The 18,076-nt window shown below is 41.0% G+C and overlaps 1 protein-coding gene and 1 long non-coding RNA gene across 2 annotated transcripts; both read left to right on the top strand.

Moving 5' to 3' along the window:
- Positions 1 to 1,459: 1,459 nt before the first annotated feature.
- LOC127609126 (A disintegrin and metalloproteinase with thrombospondin motifs 8-like) lies at positions 1,460 to 14,385 on the top strand. Its single transcript, XM_052078865.1, has 9 exons — positions 1,460 to 2,237; positions 3,807 to 4,046; positions 6,804 to 6,936; positions 7,020 to 7,187; positions 7,880 to 8,172; positions 10,002 to 10,185; positions 11,309 to 11,481; positions 11,792 to 11,967; positions 12,476 to 14,385. Exons 1-9 carry the CDS (start codon positions 1,503 to 1,505, stop codon positions 13,212 to 13,214), a joined length of 2,841 nt encoding a protein of 946 aa, XP_051934825.1. The 5' UTR covers positions 1,460 to 1,502; the 3' UTR covers positions 13,215 to 14,385.
- Positions 8,172 to 9,301, top strand: LOC127609309 (uncharacterized). Its single transcript, XR_007964528.1, has 2 exons — positions 8,172 to 8,310; positions 9,208 to 9,301. It is a non-coding gene; the product is annotated as an uncharacterized LOC127609309 (long non-coding RNA).
- Positions 14,386 to 18,076: the final 3,691 nt, after the last annotated feature.

Raw genomic sequence — 18,076 nt, 5'->3', positions numbered from 1 at the left:
CGATTGGCTGGCAACCGGTTCAGGGTGCCCCCCGCTTACTGCCCGAAGACAGCTGTGATAGGCTCCAGCTCCCCCCATGACCCTTGTGAGGATCAAGCGGTTCGGAAAATGGATGGATGGATATTCATAATGATGATGGTGATGATAATACAAATATTAAGAAGAATGATAACAATTGAGAATATTCTTGTTATTATATGACAAAGTTTTATATAGTGCATTTTCAAGGTATGATAGCCTATATCTATCAGGAACATAGAACATGATAAAGTAGTAAGGTATCATAATAAGTAAGTGTGTAAGCGTGTGTGTGCGTGTGAGTGTATACATACAGTATGCACACGCAGTATTCTACTAAAGTGGAGTGTGAGTGTGCGTGCATGCTTGCTTGCTTGGACGTGTGAATGTCAGGTGGAATTGATTAAGATGGAACATGACTATTTTAAACAACTATCATATAAAATCTCGTCGGAAACGAAAAGTACGTATGCTTACTTTAGCTTTTGGACACTGGTCTGGGGTCTCTGATTTTGACCACACAATCTGCCTTAACTGTGTTGCCAGGGTGTGTATGTATAAAATCCCGAAAAGTTTTAAAAATATCATGGTTAAGGGTAAAAGCATGAGCCTGTGTGGAGACTTCTTCCTTCTTTCTTTCTTTTCTGATTGATATAAAAATGATCTATTTATAAATAAACACATAACAAGGAGTAGGACTAGATAAGTTCTTTATTTCTTCCCACTCCTTTGAACATAATAATTGTGTTGAATGAGGAGTGATAACTCTTTCCTTTTACTGTTTTACTTACCTTACTTTCTGTCAATTTATTACCGCATATGTTTTATGTTCAATAAACAAACAAACAAAATTATCCATGGGGGTGGCCTAGGTCTTGGGGGGTTGTCACTGATTCTCTCTCTCTCTCCCTCTCTCTCACACACACACACAAACATACGCACACAAACACACGCACACACACACACTGAAATAACTAGAGTAGCGGACATGTTCAGCCTATCCAGCTACACTAACATGCTTGGTTAATAATAGTTTCTCCACAAGGGTAAGGGTAGGCTTATTCCCATCGGGTTCATTTTATCCTCCAGTTTCTTTTCTCGAGTGGACCTCCGAGTGGGAGGAGGGTTTCCAGCAAGCGAGATAATCAAAAATACACCCCCACCGCCCCCGTCGCCTCCTGTCTGGAGAAGAACAGAACGTATAAATAGACCTGCTGTGTGCAGACTGCAGCGAATGACGCTGGTGAGTGACACAAGGACCGAGCGAGCTCGGATCGGGGAACACTCACGCACGCGAGCATTACAAGCAGACACACTTTGACTAAGACTGACGTGACAGGACGTAAACGTGAACGTGAGAAGCTTTCTAGCAAGAGTTTGAGTTGATTCCCGAAGACAGACGCTTTGTCGAAGATTAAGGAGCATATCATTGTGATAAATTCGTCTGGAAGCCAATTTTTATTTTTATTTTTTACTTCCCGAAGATGTGCCCCGTTGCTTGTTTGCTACTTTTATGCGTCTTCCATCCAACGCTCTCCGCGCTGTTTGAATCCGAGGATGTTGTGCCCGTTCGGATAAACGGAAGAGTCAGCGGTCGCTTCTGGAAAAGAAGCGAGGACCAGGCGAGAGTCATCCTCAACGCATTTGGCAAAGAATTTACCCTCAATCTTATTCCCGATACCAGTTTCATCTCACCTTATTTTACCGTCCAGCGCCTCCGAGCTAAAGACGTCGGGCTTTTGCGCAGCGCCACAGGTGCGCAACCTTCACTGGGCGAAGAGCTCCACAATTTAATCAACCGGACGGGGGAGAGCGAAGGACAACTGAGAAGTTGCTTTTATTCCGGTAACGTTGATGAAGATCAACATTCGCTTGTGGCTCTGAGTTTATGCTCCGGCGTTTATGGCTCCTTCATAACGGAGGGAACCGAGTACCTAATTGAACCCAAATTTCGAGGAGGCTTTGGGTCACACTCGGCTCAACAGCTGCATGTGATCAAGAGGAGGACGTTGTCCAAAAGCCACGATGTCCCTTTCCTTTTCGATCACGCGATCGAAGCGAGTGCACTGGAGAAAAACAAATGGGAAAGTTTTACGCGTGATGGCAGTGACGCACAAAGGGAACCTCGCCGGAGACGCTTCGTTTCAGCGCCGCGGTTCATAGAGACCCTGGCAGTGGCAGATCCAAGCATGGTCCACTTCTACGGGGATGAAATAAAGGTCAGACTCTCGCCCGTACTCACATTGCACATCACCTTTGGCAACATATTTGAACGATTCCACCCATACTTTTCTCCTGAAGTTGTAATTGCCCCGTATTTTTTGCCCTAATGATCTTATAAATAGCGTATTGTTTAGATTAAGGGGCATGGACAAAATAAGATTTTGGTATCGAGAGTGATTTAATTCTCTGTTTTGCATAAAAGAAAAAGGTCAGGGAGAAAATAAATGCACCAAAAAATGCTGAAACGCATTCCTCTGGGCTTGATCATGATTTGGCAAGCGGAGCAGCAGCATCATGGAAGATACTTCCCATGATTCACAACTTAACTATGTAAAGTGCATACCATGGAACGCAATAGCAAAATGTATGGTGGATTTCCTGTTTGAATGAAGTTGTGACATTTCAATTGTTGTGAGTTGAAAGTATGTATGTTGGCACAATGTGACCATATTGTTGAGACGTTATTGACCAAAATCAACAGATGTTGATGAAACTCTACAAGCACAATCAACTTGGCATGTGTTTGTCATGACAACAACAACAAAAATGCCACACACGAAGGGATAGATGAACAGGGGCAGAATGAACACTTGGCACCATGGTCTATGCTTAAAAATATGTGCAACAAGGAAAAAATTATATCCTCAGAGGTACTTGCAAATCATGCATGGCACAGAACGACATTGACTGTGTTTTACTGGTTCTGAAAAAGAACACACACACACACACACACACACACACACATACACATACACAAAACGAGAGTTGGGAAAGCGTGCTTCACATAAAAGTCGTGGCGAGTGAACATAAGATTATTTGAAAACAAGTCTTTCCACCGTCAAATCCAAAAAGGCGATCAATCTTAATTATTCACTTTGCTCAAGACATGGAGAAGATTCTAAATATTCCACATTACTTGGAGGCTTCATGACATCTGCTCCTCTCATTCCCTCCAAATGGCAACACTGTTTATTGGCCAGAAGGATTTCTCCATTTTGATGTAAAAAAATTTAAAATACACCTACCACAATAATCTGATACAGTTTTCATGCTCAGGATATGCAAGCTCAATTATTTTGTTTGGCCTGGGGGTGACAGGAATCATCATGATTTCTCTTCCACATAACAACTAAGCGATTAAAGTGAGCATTTTTCAACTACTGGAGACATTTTAGCCTTGGATATCCTTGTAACTGTGTCAATTTGGATTGATTCAGTCTCAAACCATTACTTCCTCTTGATCCAATTGATTCTCTATTCTGATTGTTAAATTAAAACATCCATTTGTAATTTTTCTTCCGCCTATCATCTTCAGGGTCATAAACAATACAGTTTAAAAGAATAACATTTGGAACAGGCTGCGAGAACACTCACCCAAGACCTCCAAATTGAAATTTGACAATAAAATTGACTTGAACTTGTACTTGAAATGCCAATCAACCATTTAATATACAACTGTTTGTTTTACACTGAATCTCTCAAAAAATGTTTCCATGAGCTATATTACTTTGCCATTTACCTTTCAAGCTTTTTTTTTTTTTTGCTGTTGTTCTTTCTTTCCACAGCACTATATTTTGACCTTAATGTCAATGGCTGCCCAGCTATACAAGCACCCCAGCATAAAGAATTCTGCCAACGTAGTGGTCGTGAAGTTGCTGGTGGTCGAGGATGAGGAGGTCGGGCCAGAAGTCTCCAGCAATGGAGGGGTCGCTCTCAGGAACTTTTGCTCGTGGCAGCAGCTCTTCAACCCACCAAGTCAGCGTCATCCAGAGCACTACGACACGGCCATGCTCTTCACCAGAGAGGTAAGTGACAACATTTGGTGCATTTCTTTAATCTTGAATAATAAAATCCAAGAAAATGCACAGGGGAAGCAAACATCAGAAACCAACATTTATTATAAGTAACAAAAACAGCTGTGTCTTAGCAATTCTCGAAGGTAAGAAACCAAAAACCTTTCAAATTGATTATTTTGGCCTGTATAATAAAATAATACTTTAAATCAGGGCTCACCATCCATTTGGAGAGAGAGAGAGCGAGCGCTACTTCACTTGTACTGATTGTGTGAATGTTAGCATGTGTACTTGATGATTTTAATCTGCCGGCTCTGGTCACGTTGAAGATGTCTCACAATACTGCCAGTGTTTGCATTTTTAAATCATAATTTCGACAACATTCCGAGCAAATCACAATGTTCTAGCACTGGCGGGCTACTCATGCGGTCCTCACGGGCTACCTGGGCACCACATTGGTGACCCCTGCTCTAAATTGTCCCTAGGTATGAGTGTGAGCGCGGAAGGTTGTTTGTCTATGTGTGGCCCTGCGATTGGCTGGGAACCAATTTAGGGTGTGCCCTGCCTACTGCCAGAAGACAGCTGGGATAGGCTCCAGCATGCCCCTTGTGAGGATAAGCGGATTAGAAAATAGATAGATGAATGAACCATAAAATGCTCCTTTTCTTCTATTACCACGAGTAAATTACAGTGGTCCAAGAACAGGTCCTTGGGGGAACCCCACATTTAATTTTAATAGAACCATACCACAGTAAAGGTAATGTTTTAAATGTAAATACCATCTTCAAGAAAATGAAGGCATTCCACTTGTCTGGACTACTCAGACCCAACTGATTCACTGAGTCATGCGCTTCCATAAATCTTATAACAAGATGATTCAACAAATGGGTTGTTTCCGAGTTAGTATTGCAGAGTTACACCCATTGAGAAAAGACATATTTTTTACAAAGATACTTTGTGGTTTTCTTTCCATTCAATGGAGATACAATTTGGAATGCAAAGGATGCAAGATCATGAATGAGCTAATTTTAGGACCTTCACAAATCAACCTTGACATTATGGTCCAGCTCGAATGCTCAACCAGGTTCAGTTTTCTGATGCCGATGTCATTTTTTACAAAGTCACAAGAGCCTGTAGTATACCATTTCGCTTCACCACATTGTAGCATGCCTTGAAAACATGCAACTTTGATCTAATTATTGACGTTTCACAGTCTCCGTTTTGCAAATTTAATATTGTGGCCCCGTGTGCTGAACCATACTTACAGGCATTGACGTAGAGCTGAATACATAAATGGCAGATGCTTTTGTGGAACAAGATGTGCAAACATGCTGAGCAGTACTCAACTGTGGTGCCAAAACCAGATGTGTTGTCAATTATAGTGGATTGTGAATATTTGGGAATGTGTCGAATGAACTTTTTGAGTGCTTGCATTTATTGTTGTTTATTTTAATATAAATCAGGTTCAGTGTTTTTATCTCTGAAGTCTTGACATGAATATAAGAGATACATACACACACATGTACACACACATCACATACACACACACACACACACACACACACAAAATGCTCACATTGACACTAGTCATTTGTTCATCATCCAATTTATCTATGTATCAAATCTATAAATCTATCTAAGCTGTCTCTCTCCCGCTCTCTGGTTCTGTGTGTGTCTGTGTGATATATATATATATATATATATATATATATATATATATATATACACGTCTTTATATATCTTTATATATATATATCTTTTGGTTGTAGGAGCATGTTGAAGGACTGATTAGCGCGTCAACCTCACAGTGCAGAGGTGCAGGGTTCAATTCCGGCTCCGGCCTTCCTGTGTGGAGTTTGCATGTTCTCTCCGTCCCTGCGTGGGTTTTCTCAGGGTATTCCGGTTTCCTCCCACATTCCAAAAACATGCATGGCACGTTAATGGAACATTTTAAATTGTCCCTAGATGTGATTGTGAGCGTGGATGGTTGTTCGTGTTCGTGTGCCCACACACACACACACACACACACACACTCACACACACACGCTGCTTTCTTTTGATTTTCATTCAGAGATGTATTGCTTTTTTTGTTTCTTAATGTCATTGTGCTGTAAAGAAGAAACACTGCACAGTTGTGAGAGCTGTTTCCGATATGTTGGTTGCTTTTTTGTTTTAGCTACAAAGAGCAGTACTTCAAAATGGATAGGATTTACAGTTTATCGGTGAAAAGAGTACACAACACAACAAAAACAATTCAATTGACATTGAAAAGGATTTACTTAATGTTGAGATGGGATTACAGCAAAGGTAGCAAGCACTGTGTATGGTTGTGACTTAATTTGCAGTCAGACACACTGTGATGTTGACAAATCTTTACCACTTCATTATTATCTTTGTGAATTTTTTTTTCCCCATCCAGCTCTTGTGTTCAATCTCATGAGACTCACAACACATCGTTTGATTCCAGTGTGTTGGGTGTGCCGTGTGCTGATTAAATGATCAAAACACATCACTAGTAATCTAAACGAGCAACCGTTTGGCACTGAATAATAAAATTCCTACCAGGAAAAGTTTGTGTCGTCAGAAGGCGTGCTGGTCTTAATGACATACAGTCCAATAATATGCATCACTCGGGAGACACAAAAGCTAATTTGTTCTCTCATTTTATTTTTGACAAAAATTATTTTATTGTCGGCATTGGGATGGACATCATTCCTTTCCTGTCAAAATATTGCTGTTGCAGTGTTCTGTGTTTTCATTTTGTGGCAGGACATCTGTGGACAAAAGAGCTGTGATACATTGGGTGTTGCCGATGTCGGGACAATGTGCGATCCCAAGAGAAGCTGCTCTGTTATCGAGGACAACGGTCTGCAAGCTGCGTTCACAGCTGCACATGAACTTGGTTAGTTTGTTGGATGCGTGAAATACATTTTCCGTATTTTGTCTTTTTATTTTTTTTATATTTGACACTCTTTCCTACTTTAGGTCATGTTCTGAGCATGCCCCATGATGACTCCAAAACCTGCGAGAGGCTGTTTGGGGATCTTGGAGGACATTACTTGATGGCCCCTTTGTTTGTTAGCCTCAACAAAAACATGCCTTGGTCTCCCTGTAGTGCACTCTACATCACGGAATTTTTTGACAACGGTCATGGTAAGAAAAGTAAATGTGTAAATAATATGAGCTGACACTTCGTCATTGTGGACATCCGTCATGCGCACAGACTCTATAATTATTAATATGAATAACATGCCGATATTCCCTATGAACTCTCTTTCCTGCTTGAACATGCCACCCCAATAAAGTCGTATAGTTTATCTCACCCTAGGTTTCCTAATACTGTCTTCACACGTCTACTTCAGGAGCGGCTTAGATTTCTTTTGTTCGCAGGACACTCATTGTTCTTGTATCTTTCATCGGCTCGTACACTTGCTAGAACTACTGATGAACCTTTTTTGGTCTTTGAGTCTTACTATGCATGGAATACTTCCAGTTTGCCCTCAAGAGCCAAAAGAAACAGCTCTTGTCAGAAAAATATGCTTTTTATCAGTTGTCTGCAAAGAAAGCTTGTGGCAAAACACATTCATTCCAAAGTGGGAATGTTACTCGGGACGAATCGCTTATTGAACACAATAAAAGCAAATTCGACAGTGATGAATAGGTCAGATATGCCTATAAAAGCACATTGTATCGGTTAATTTTATGAGTTCAATATTGAGGACACAAACTTGAATGTTTTTCTTCTTGTTGTCACCATGCAAAAAAGGCATATGCACAAGTACCGTATCGCCACAGAAACCACGGTTTCCTTTTTACCTCAATGTTGCTCTGAATTGTCACCACAGGAGACTGCCTGCTGGATGTTCCAGAGAGCAGTTTGCCATTACCAAAGGACCTGCCAGGCACCAAATACAACCTAGACCATCAGTGCCAACAGATTTTTGGAGAGGAATTCTACCATTGTCCTAACACAACAGAAAATGATATTTGCAGCCAGCTCTGGTGCCAAGAGGATGGAACATCCCAGTGCTCCACAAAGAATGGCAGCCTGCCCTGGGCTGACGGCACCCCTTGTAGTCTCAACAGGACATGCCTCCACGGTGTTTGCATGCCGACAAAGGAGGTGCTGGAGCCACTGGTAAGAATAGCAGCGTACACAAGGCGGCCACGTGTATACACTTGTATACAGATATAAAGATGGTATTTGATTACTTTCGCTTCATTTTTAAATGCAGGGAAATTATCAGGCATTATTTCAATGAAGATAATGCTACTTGTATGTAATCAGACCTCAAACTTAGAATAGGGTGTACTGTGTTATGTTTGGTGTCCAGTCGAGTTTTAGGGAAAACTTTTAATTTGTTCAAAGATTATTCTGGACCCCATTATAGACTGTAACGGTTAATCTGAAAAGGGCAGTTTAGCCTTCAGGAATCTAAACATTATTTTGGGACAGGCTGTAATACATTATGTGGTTGAACAAATTATGCCCTCAATGCAAAATCTATTGTTAAAATTCAAAATATTTTGATACAGCTCTTGTCAAATGTGCTTTGATTTAAAGGATGTGTGTATGGAATGGAACTGAATCGGATCCTCACAAGGTTGGCAGGGCGTGCTGGAGCCGATCCCAGCTGTCTTCGGGCAGTAGGCGGGGTACACCCTGAACTGGTTGTTAACCAATCGCAGGGCACACACAGACAAACAACCTAATGTGCTCACACTCACACCTAGGGACAATTTAGGGTGTTCAATTGGCCTACCATGCATGTTTATGGAATGTGGGACGAAACTGTTGTACCCAGTGAAAACCGACACATGCATGGGGAAAACATGCAAACTCCACACAGGAAAGCCGGAGCCGGAATCAAGCTCTTTATGTTTATTTAAGTGGTAGTCATATGGTATTTAAATGACAAACTCATAACAGAACACAGTTTCTTTTTAAGTGGAATTTCTGACATCAATATACAGAAAAGAACCCTGTTTTAAAATTGTTCTAGCATCACCCATTTCCTGTGACCAAGAAAAACATTTCAATATGAAGTACCCGTTAAAATAACAACCATCTGTTGAATGGATCTAATGCAGAGGTCACCAATGGTGGTGTGCACCAGCTACCTTCAAGGAATCATGAGCAGCCCGCATGCGTGTTCTAAATTCAGCTAACCAGTGAAGGGACCTTATTTTGTCGGGATGCCGTGGAAGGGAACATTTGAAAATGGAAACACTGGGAGAAATTTGTAGAAATTAAGTGTTACATATGATATTTATCTGTTTCCTAATTAATCTGACAAACGTAAGCGGGGGTTTTCACAACAATGAATATCATTAGTTAATAATAACATGTAGTATTAATTTAAGCAAATGTCTTTTTTCAAAAGTGTGTATAACACATTAATCAGTACCAAAGATGTAACTCTCGGTTTCAAAACAACTCTTTAAATATGAATGCCTTTTGCCACTGCAAGGCTGGGAATGTACATGACAGCAAAATAAAATGTTCAAAATTATCGTTAATATTCAGCAAGTTCTTAGTAGATGTTGTTCAGAAAAAGTCGCTTGCTCGGTTTAAATTTAGTCTGGGTACCTTGATATCTTACCCATGTGTTATGATCCCACATCTGTTTTTACGCACAGACGCATCGCCAGCTGGGAGTTGAGCTGTCCTAAAGTCATTCAACCTCTGGAAAAGGCGCACAAATTGTAAATTTTACCTCGGCGAGCAGCTCTATGGCAGGCTCCACAAGTAGTGAGTGACACATGTAGCAAGAATGTGGACACAAGCAGACAGGAGACGCGTGCCGTACTTCAACACAGAATTAGCCTCCAGTCACGGCATGCCAACCCGCTGCAGCCTCAGAGCCAGAAGCCCAGACTGTGGTTTCGCCTGCACAGTTGAGACTTCCTGTGGCAACCAACCTCTCTAACTACTGCCTGTTTTTGTCCCCTTTTTCTTTACCGCAGGTGGTTGTGGATGGCGGCTGGAGCACGTGGGGACCATGGCAACAATGTTCCAGGACATGTGGAGGTGGAGTAGAGTTCTCCTATCGGGAGTGTACGAACCCTGAGCCTCAGAATGGGGGCAACTATTGTGAGGGACAGAGGGTTCGATACCAGTCCTGCAACACACAGCCTTGTGACAACAATGGTGAGGCAAAAGTTCAGTGATTCCCTCTGGTTTTGAGCCACATAATCAACTGATGCGCCATACAGTGGAAATAAAACGTCTACACGCCCCTGTTCAAATGTTAGTTTGTTTGTGTTATTAAAACTGAGACCAGGATAATTCATTTGGGGCCTTAGGCAATGTGGGGGGAATAAAGAACACTTGGAAATAGCAGCCAATATGATCACAAAACCTTCATTATTTTGCCAGAAAGAAAAACGAAACAAAACTGAAACAAGCCTTCAAAAACGTCTAACATTTATTTGGGCTAAATCAGAGGCCTTTAACCGGTGTCAGATGTGTGATGGCTGCGATTAAAATGAGTTTTGATTCAGTCATTTATTTTTACTTCCCCTCACATTTTTACAGGTTATAAGCCACATTAATGGTTTAAAAAGTTGTGAAATGATTTATCTTGGTCTGTTTTTACATACAGTATGTTTATAAACACACACACACACACACATGCATACACACAAAGAAACCACACAAAAATCCACCTTTGAATGTGACGTTCAAATGATTGAAACTGCCATTTCAAGAGGGGTGTGTAGGTTTTTTTGTAGTCTCTCTATATCACGGGTGTCAAACTCATTTTTGTCGCGGGCCACATTGTGGTTACGATTTCCCTTGGAGGGCCATTATGAATTTTGGGAAACCATATAAATGTTGAATCACTCCTCCACTTATGACAAACACAGCACACAACAAATTGACAGATTAACTAGTTTTAAAATAAGAAGTCAAGAATAATGCCTGTTACATGTGACAATTTAAAATTTTAGTTCAGACATTAGCAAGCATCAAGGAACTTGGCATGCTTGGTTTGCTTTTGTGGGCCACATACAATGATGTGGCGGGCCAGATCTGGCCCCCGGGCCTTGACTTTGACACCTGTGCTCTATATCATCTCATATTGTTAGTACAATCACATTTTTTTTGCCCCAGGAGCTCTGTTAACTTACGGTCAGTATTTCTGGCCTTGCTGCATCAGGAACTTTCTGAAACATAATGAGCCAGTTACAATGAGTACAACAAAGTGTTTTGGTTGTAAGATACGTCGTGGAGGTCGCGGACACATCTTTGTTCTATTTTCCCCTAACAGGCAAAAGTTATCGAGAGGAGCAATGTGAGAAGTACAATAGCCCAAACTACCTGGACTACAATGGTAAAATGAAGCATTGGATACCAAAGTATGCTGGCGTGTCTCCCAGGGACAGATGCAAACTGTTCTGCCGGGCGAGGGGCAGCAGTGAATTTAAGGTGTTTGAGTCCAAGGTACACACATCCAACATCACAACGTGTTCAAAAACTATCCGAGACTCAGGATTACAAACAAATGAAAGTAATCCAAATCGGTCCTGAATTGGCATTTTTCTTTCAGGCGACTTGTTGTGGTAACATCTACAAATGGAAATACTGTACACAAACTGAACTTTGTTTCACTGTGGCTGTTCATACTGTCAATTGATTAGTATTTCGTACAGCGCATTTTATACAACACCATCGCCAGAAAAGATGATGACTGTTTGAAAACTCCCCAAAACGTCTTGTGAACTCTAATCATGCAATCAATACATTTGTGTAGGTAATTGATGGCACACCTTGTGGTCCTGACACCACATCTGTGTGCGTACAAGGCCAGTGTGTGAAGGCAGGCTGTGATCAGGTGATCGGATCCAATAAGCGGGTGGATAAGTGTGGCGTGTGTGGAGGAAACGGACTGAGCTGCAGGAAGATCACTGGGTCCTACAACAAGGCAAGGTAAGTGACCTATTTTATTTTTTTTTTGCATAAAATATTGAAATCTATAAAGTTTAGTTCACAGGTGTCAAACTCAAGGCCCGGGGGCCAGATGTGGCCCGCCACATCATTTTATGTGGCCTGCAAAAGCAGCTCAAACATATCATCTTCCGTGATCCTTTCTAAATTGTCGACAATGTAATAAATTTCCCACATGTTATAAATAAGAGATATATTCTAAGCATATTCTTGTTACCAAACCCCTCATGATAGTAACTTAAACAATAGTTGAATCAACAGTTATTCCTGACTTCTTTATATGGTTTCAGTCATAACGGTCCTCCAATTGAAACGCTAACTAAAATGTGGCGCGCACCAAAAATGAGTTTGACACCCCTGGTTTAGTTGGTCAGGGCAGAAACGTTTCTTTTTGGTGCCACACCACACTATGAAAAGTACCTTTGTGCCACAGAACTATTCCGGGGCAGAATACTCTGTATTTAAATGATGTCGAACTCTTCACTTTCAGCTATGGATACAGTGACATTGTCACAATCCCTGCCGGTGCAACCAACATCGATATCAAACAGCGCAGCCACAGAGGAATCAAACACGACGGGAATTATCTGGCTATCATGAGAGAGAGTGGAAGTTACATCCTCAATGGAAATTTCTCCGTATCGATGGTGGAACAGGACATTCCTGTACTTGGTGCTGTGCTGAAATACAGTGGTTCCTCCACCACGTTGGAGAGGATCCAGAGTTTCATGCGGCTCAAGGAGGCCATCGTTATTCAGCTTTTGGCCACAGCAGGGGATAGCAGTCCTACGAAAGTCAAATATTCTTTTTTTATCCCCAGAGATGTTGCTTTCAAGTCAAAAGAGAAGAAGGGCTCTTCAGCATCTTTGCACGTGATTCATCCTTTCAGTGTGTCAGACTGGGTGCTCGGAGAGTGGTCCGAGTGCTCAAAGAGCTGCGGTTCGGGGTGGTCGCGGAGGAATGTGGAGTGCAGAGACAGTGCGGGCTTTCTCTCAAGCCTTTGTGATAAAGACCTGAAGCCAACGGACATCAGGGCCTGCGGAGATCAGCCCTGTCCCATCTGGCAGATGGGACCTTGGTCGGCCTGCTCACGAACTTGTGGTCAGGGTGAGCGGCGCCGCAGTATTTTCTGTATAGACTACACTGGCAAGACTGTTGAACCAGAAAAGTGCGACCCGAATAAAAGACCTGCGCCTGTCTCTGGGGAATGTTTTAACCTTGAGTGCTGATGAAGAACATAAGCCCACTGAACAATTCCCCTTTTGATCTGACTGCACTTATCAAAGGATTGCATCACATCACAGAAAGTGCATTTGCCTGAGTATGGTTTGGCCGTTTTATTTTTGGACTGTTGACAACCACTGTTGAAAGTAACCAATGGGAAAAAAAAACTACCTCGGAAATGTCATAAGATGCCATTTATAGATGCTAGACGATTAAGGTGCTGTGTTTTATTTTCTCCGCTTTAAATGACAACTAATTTATTGGCGCTCCATTTAGTCTTGGTTACAGAATATATTTGTAAATTAGCTTTCATTTATAGTGGGAGGAAGAAAATAGCATGACGCCTAACATTGTGCAGCATGGTGTGAATATACTGTGCTTTTATCTGACATACTGTCCTCCGCTGCGCTGCTTCAATTTAGCGTTTTATCTCAGTTGCTGAGGTGGGTGAGATTAGTGTGTTGTGGGTTTGAAGCTTTCTCGACGTGTTCACTGCTCCTTATTTGTAGACACAGACAGTTGATTTATGTTAAGGATCGTAAATGTGTGTGTGTGTTTTTTTTAAATCAACATACGTTTCATTGAGTCCAAAATAGGGCAAGATCTTGGGCTCTATGTAAATATTGGACTGCTTTTGCCAAAACAATTTGTTTTCAGTGCCAATCTCCATTTGTAGTAAGTTAAACGTTTTGGGAGTTGACACACTGTGTGAAATATTTCACATCAAGAATAGTGCAAGACAGAGAATTACCCTGTCCTGTATTTTCCTTTCCGCTTTATGTTACTGTTGAGGGTATCGGGCTTAAGCAACAACACATTCATATTTGGTCAGTTCCACCAAATTAAAGGTGCATTTCATGTTATGTGATTACGATGGTCATTTGTCATGTTCCTTAACAATGTCAACAATCATATCCAATTTTTTGAAACTTTTCTATGTATTACTTTATTCTTAGTTCCTGTTAATTCACAGTATGCAATGAGAGAAAATCGAGGGAGCATCAGGCCTTTATCCCTTCAATGAAGGACCTTACAATTCTATGATTAATGCTTCCTTTTAAGCTATTTATTTTTTTAAGTTTTTACTTAGTATGTGTAATGAACCTGGCAGATGCTACTGTCTCAAGAATGGTTTTGCTTCTAAAAATGGTCAAATAAACACATTTATGTCAATAAGGCAGCGTTTAATGTTCCCCAAAGACTCTGTGTTGTACCAGTGTACAAAAAGAACACAATGAGCCATTTATGTGAGTGTAAAAATGTCATTGGCTTGAATCCTAATGGATTCCTTCAAATACAGTACGTCGGAGGCAAAAGTGGCAAAGACCACATTGAAAATATTATTTTCAAATTACTTTCAAAATAACAGTGCATCGCAAGTGTAATGATATCACGGGGGGGGGGGGGGGGGGGGGCGAGGGGCACTAAAGGTGATTTTAAACCCAGTGAGCAGGAAATATCTTCAACAGCATTCTACATTGTTTCTTTCAAGTGTCTGAACAAACACAACTAATAGAGAGGAATAACACCTTAACCATCAAACCTAACTAAGAAGAGAGGAATAAGACGAGTATTCCATTTCTAGGAGATGATTGTTACAAGGACGCCAAGCTACGCTGTGGGCATGGGAAGGTTATACGGCATCACTAAATATGAGCAGAATACAGACTTCGGGACCGCATTAAAAAAAAAAAAGTTTGGAAAGCAGGGAGTCTTGAATCTATGCGAGACCAATGAAATCTCAAGACTGGCAAGGAAACTCTGGAGTAAAGTGTGCTGTTGAGTTTTAGACAGCTTGGGCTCAGTCATCGGTCAGGGGTTCTCAAAGTGAACAAACACCATGAAGAGAACAGCTAAAATCACTCCGAAAATATTAGACATCGATAATACAAGTAAACATAGAATACAGCTCTTAAATGGTGATTACGAGTGTTCTCCCGGGGCCGGCGTGGGTTTTCTCCGGGTACTGCGGTTTCCTCCCACATTCCAAAAACATGCATGGCAGGCTGATTCAACACTCTAAATTGTCCCTAGGTGTGAGTGTGAGCGTGGATGGTTCTTCGTCTGTGTGTGCCCTGCGATTGACTGGCAACCGGTTCAGCGTGTCCTCCGCCTACTGCCGGAAGACGGCTGGGATAGACTCCAGCACCCCCCATGACCCTTGCGAGGAAAAAGTGGATCGGAAAATGGATGGATGGAAACATACACACACACACACACACACACACACATACACATACACATACACACATAGACATCCATTATCTGAGTCACAAGAGTCGCAGGTGTGCTGGCGCCTATCCGGGCAGGAGATGGGAGATGCCCTGCACTGGTTGCTAGCCACAGGGCACATAGACAAAGAACCAAGTGCACTCTCAGCCACAACTACAGACAATTTAGAGTTTTTCCACTGACCTACTATGCAAAAAAGAAAACCCACACAGGCATAGGGAGAACATTCAAACTCAAGAAGGCTGGGGCCTGGAATCAAACTCTGGACCTCTGTACTGTGAAGTGGACATGCTCACCAGTCAACCACCATGCCATGTACACACACACACACACACACACACGCACACACACACACACACACACACGCACGCACAAACACACACACATACACACAATGTGTGCATGCGTGTGTGTGTGTGTGTATGGTATGTATGTCAGTGGTTCTTAACCTGGGTTCGATCGAACCCTAGGAGTTCAGTGAATCGGTCTCAGGGGTTTGACAGAGCGTCTGACCATCCAATTAAAAAAAAATACAATTATGTCTTGAATTTGTATATATATATCAGTGGTTCTTAACCTTTTAAGAGGTACTGAGCCCAACCAGTTTATATGCACATACACTGAACCCTTCATGAGCGATTTTTTTTTTTTACAAATTAAAGATATTTAAAAAACGCATTTATTAAAAACAGATAAAATAAAAATTAAAGCGATAAGTATACTTTTTTTTAATCACAACAGTCACACGTTGACTACTAAGCGAACTAAATTTCCCACCTCACTGATTGGACAAGCAATGTCATGTGATCATCTGCAGCCAGTGATGGCCAAGTGGGTCAAAGCCAATTGTCATAACTAATTAACATGTTGAGTCGCGTGGGTCTTACCCTCCATGGCAGAGGCTCCGTCGAACCCCTGAGGTTCGATCGAACCCAGGTTAAAAATCACAGTTCTGATTAAAAGGGAATGTATGAATCTACATTTTCATTGTATTTCAAAATGGTGTAACGCATACAAACTTAAGATAATCAATAGAATGTATTCAAATCATGTTCATTATGAACGTATGTAGTATGGCCCTTTTAATGAGAGGCATTTAATGTGGAATGTCAGACTCATGCCAGCATACAATATTTGTTCGGATAGAGTGGTTCAGTTGAATGTGAGATTGCAATTATCCATCCATCCATCCATCAATTTTCTGATCGACTTTATCCTCACAAGTTGTCGCGGGGGGTGCTGTCTTCGGGCAGTTGGCAGGGGACACCCTGAACCAGTTGCCTGCCAATCGCAGGGCACATATAGACGAACAACCATCCGTGCTCACACTCACACCTAGCGACAATTTAGAACACTGGTTCTTAACCTTGTTAGAGGTACCGTACCCAACCAGTTTATATGCACATTCACCAAACCCTTCTTGAGTGAAAAATAAAAATATGATTTTGAACAAATTCAAGACATTAAAAATGCATTTATATATATATATATATATATATATATATATATATATATACACACATATATATGTATATATATATATTTATATATATGTATATGTATATATATATATATATATACATATACACACACACACACACACACACACACACACATATATATATATATATATATATATATATATATATATATATATATATATATATATATATATATATATATATATATATACACACACACATATATATATATATGCACACACACACACACACACACATATATATATATATATATATTTTTTTTTTATATATGGAAGAGTGTCAGAAAGGCGTAGAAGAGAACTTCTGTTCCGTTCTGACACTCTTCCAGTTATTGTGCAGCTCTTTTGTAACCTTCTGAAGACAACGTGACACTATAAACAAGTCAGTGGCCACTTCCATCCTGTCTGTAGCTCGGAACAGGCAGGTACTCTTGATCAATTGTGAGATGTGTCGAAATCATAAAAGCACGATGAAGAAAAACACCAGTTCTAAGCAAGCCAGGAAATACATTGGTTGATCAAGCGCTCAACATTTTCAATTCAACTTTATTCATATAGTGCTTTGACAATAGTTGCAGCTGTTACACAGCACTTCACACAACACATGAGATGAAACACGAACAACAATACAAACATAAACCACCAAATTATTTGTCTCCATTCCTACATACACGTTGTTGTTTGAAGTGGGTGGAGATGAAAGAGGAGTGATTCAAAGCCTCCTTCTACCAGGTGATCAAAGATTTCATGATCATAGCTTGCATGACTGGACTCACGTCTGCTCCAAGCAGTATTTGAAAGTTAACAAGCCATTGTTGGCATCTGCTCGTGAGTACCATTAACATATACAGAAGACCTGTCAAGAATTTTTACATTCAGCTTAGAGAATAGAAAACTTTTGATCGACACTGTATGTACATTCATTCATTCGGCGCATTTTAGGGTCATTCTTTAATGTCTCCCAAAAGCCTGTACAGTACTCCTACGATTTTGAGACATGTACTACAGGGTCAAATATTGAAAACCTACATTACTTGAGGTTTAGGACCACAACCACAATAATAAGCATCAGTGAGCATAGATAATTTGTTTTTAAAAGGAATGTTGTGTCACAATGCTTGTAATTTGTGGTGT

The sequence above is a fragment of the Hippocampus zosterae genome, chromosome 10 (assembly GCF_025434085.1).
Source record: "Hippocampus zosterae strain Florida chromosome 10, ASM2543408v3, whole genome shotgun sequence".
Lineage (NCBI taxonomy): Eukaryota > Metazoa > Chordata > Actinopteri > Syngnathiformes > Syngnathidae > Hippocampus > Hippocampus zosterae.
Note: the sequence above shows the minus strand (reverse complement) of the source record. Positions and strands in the feature narration are given on the sequence as shown.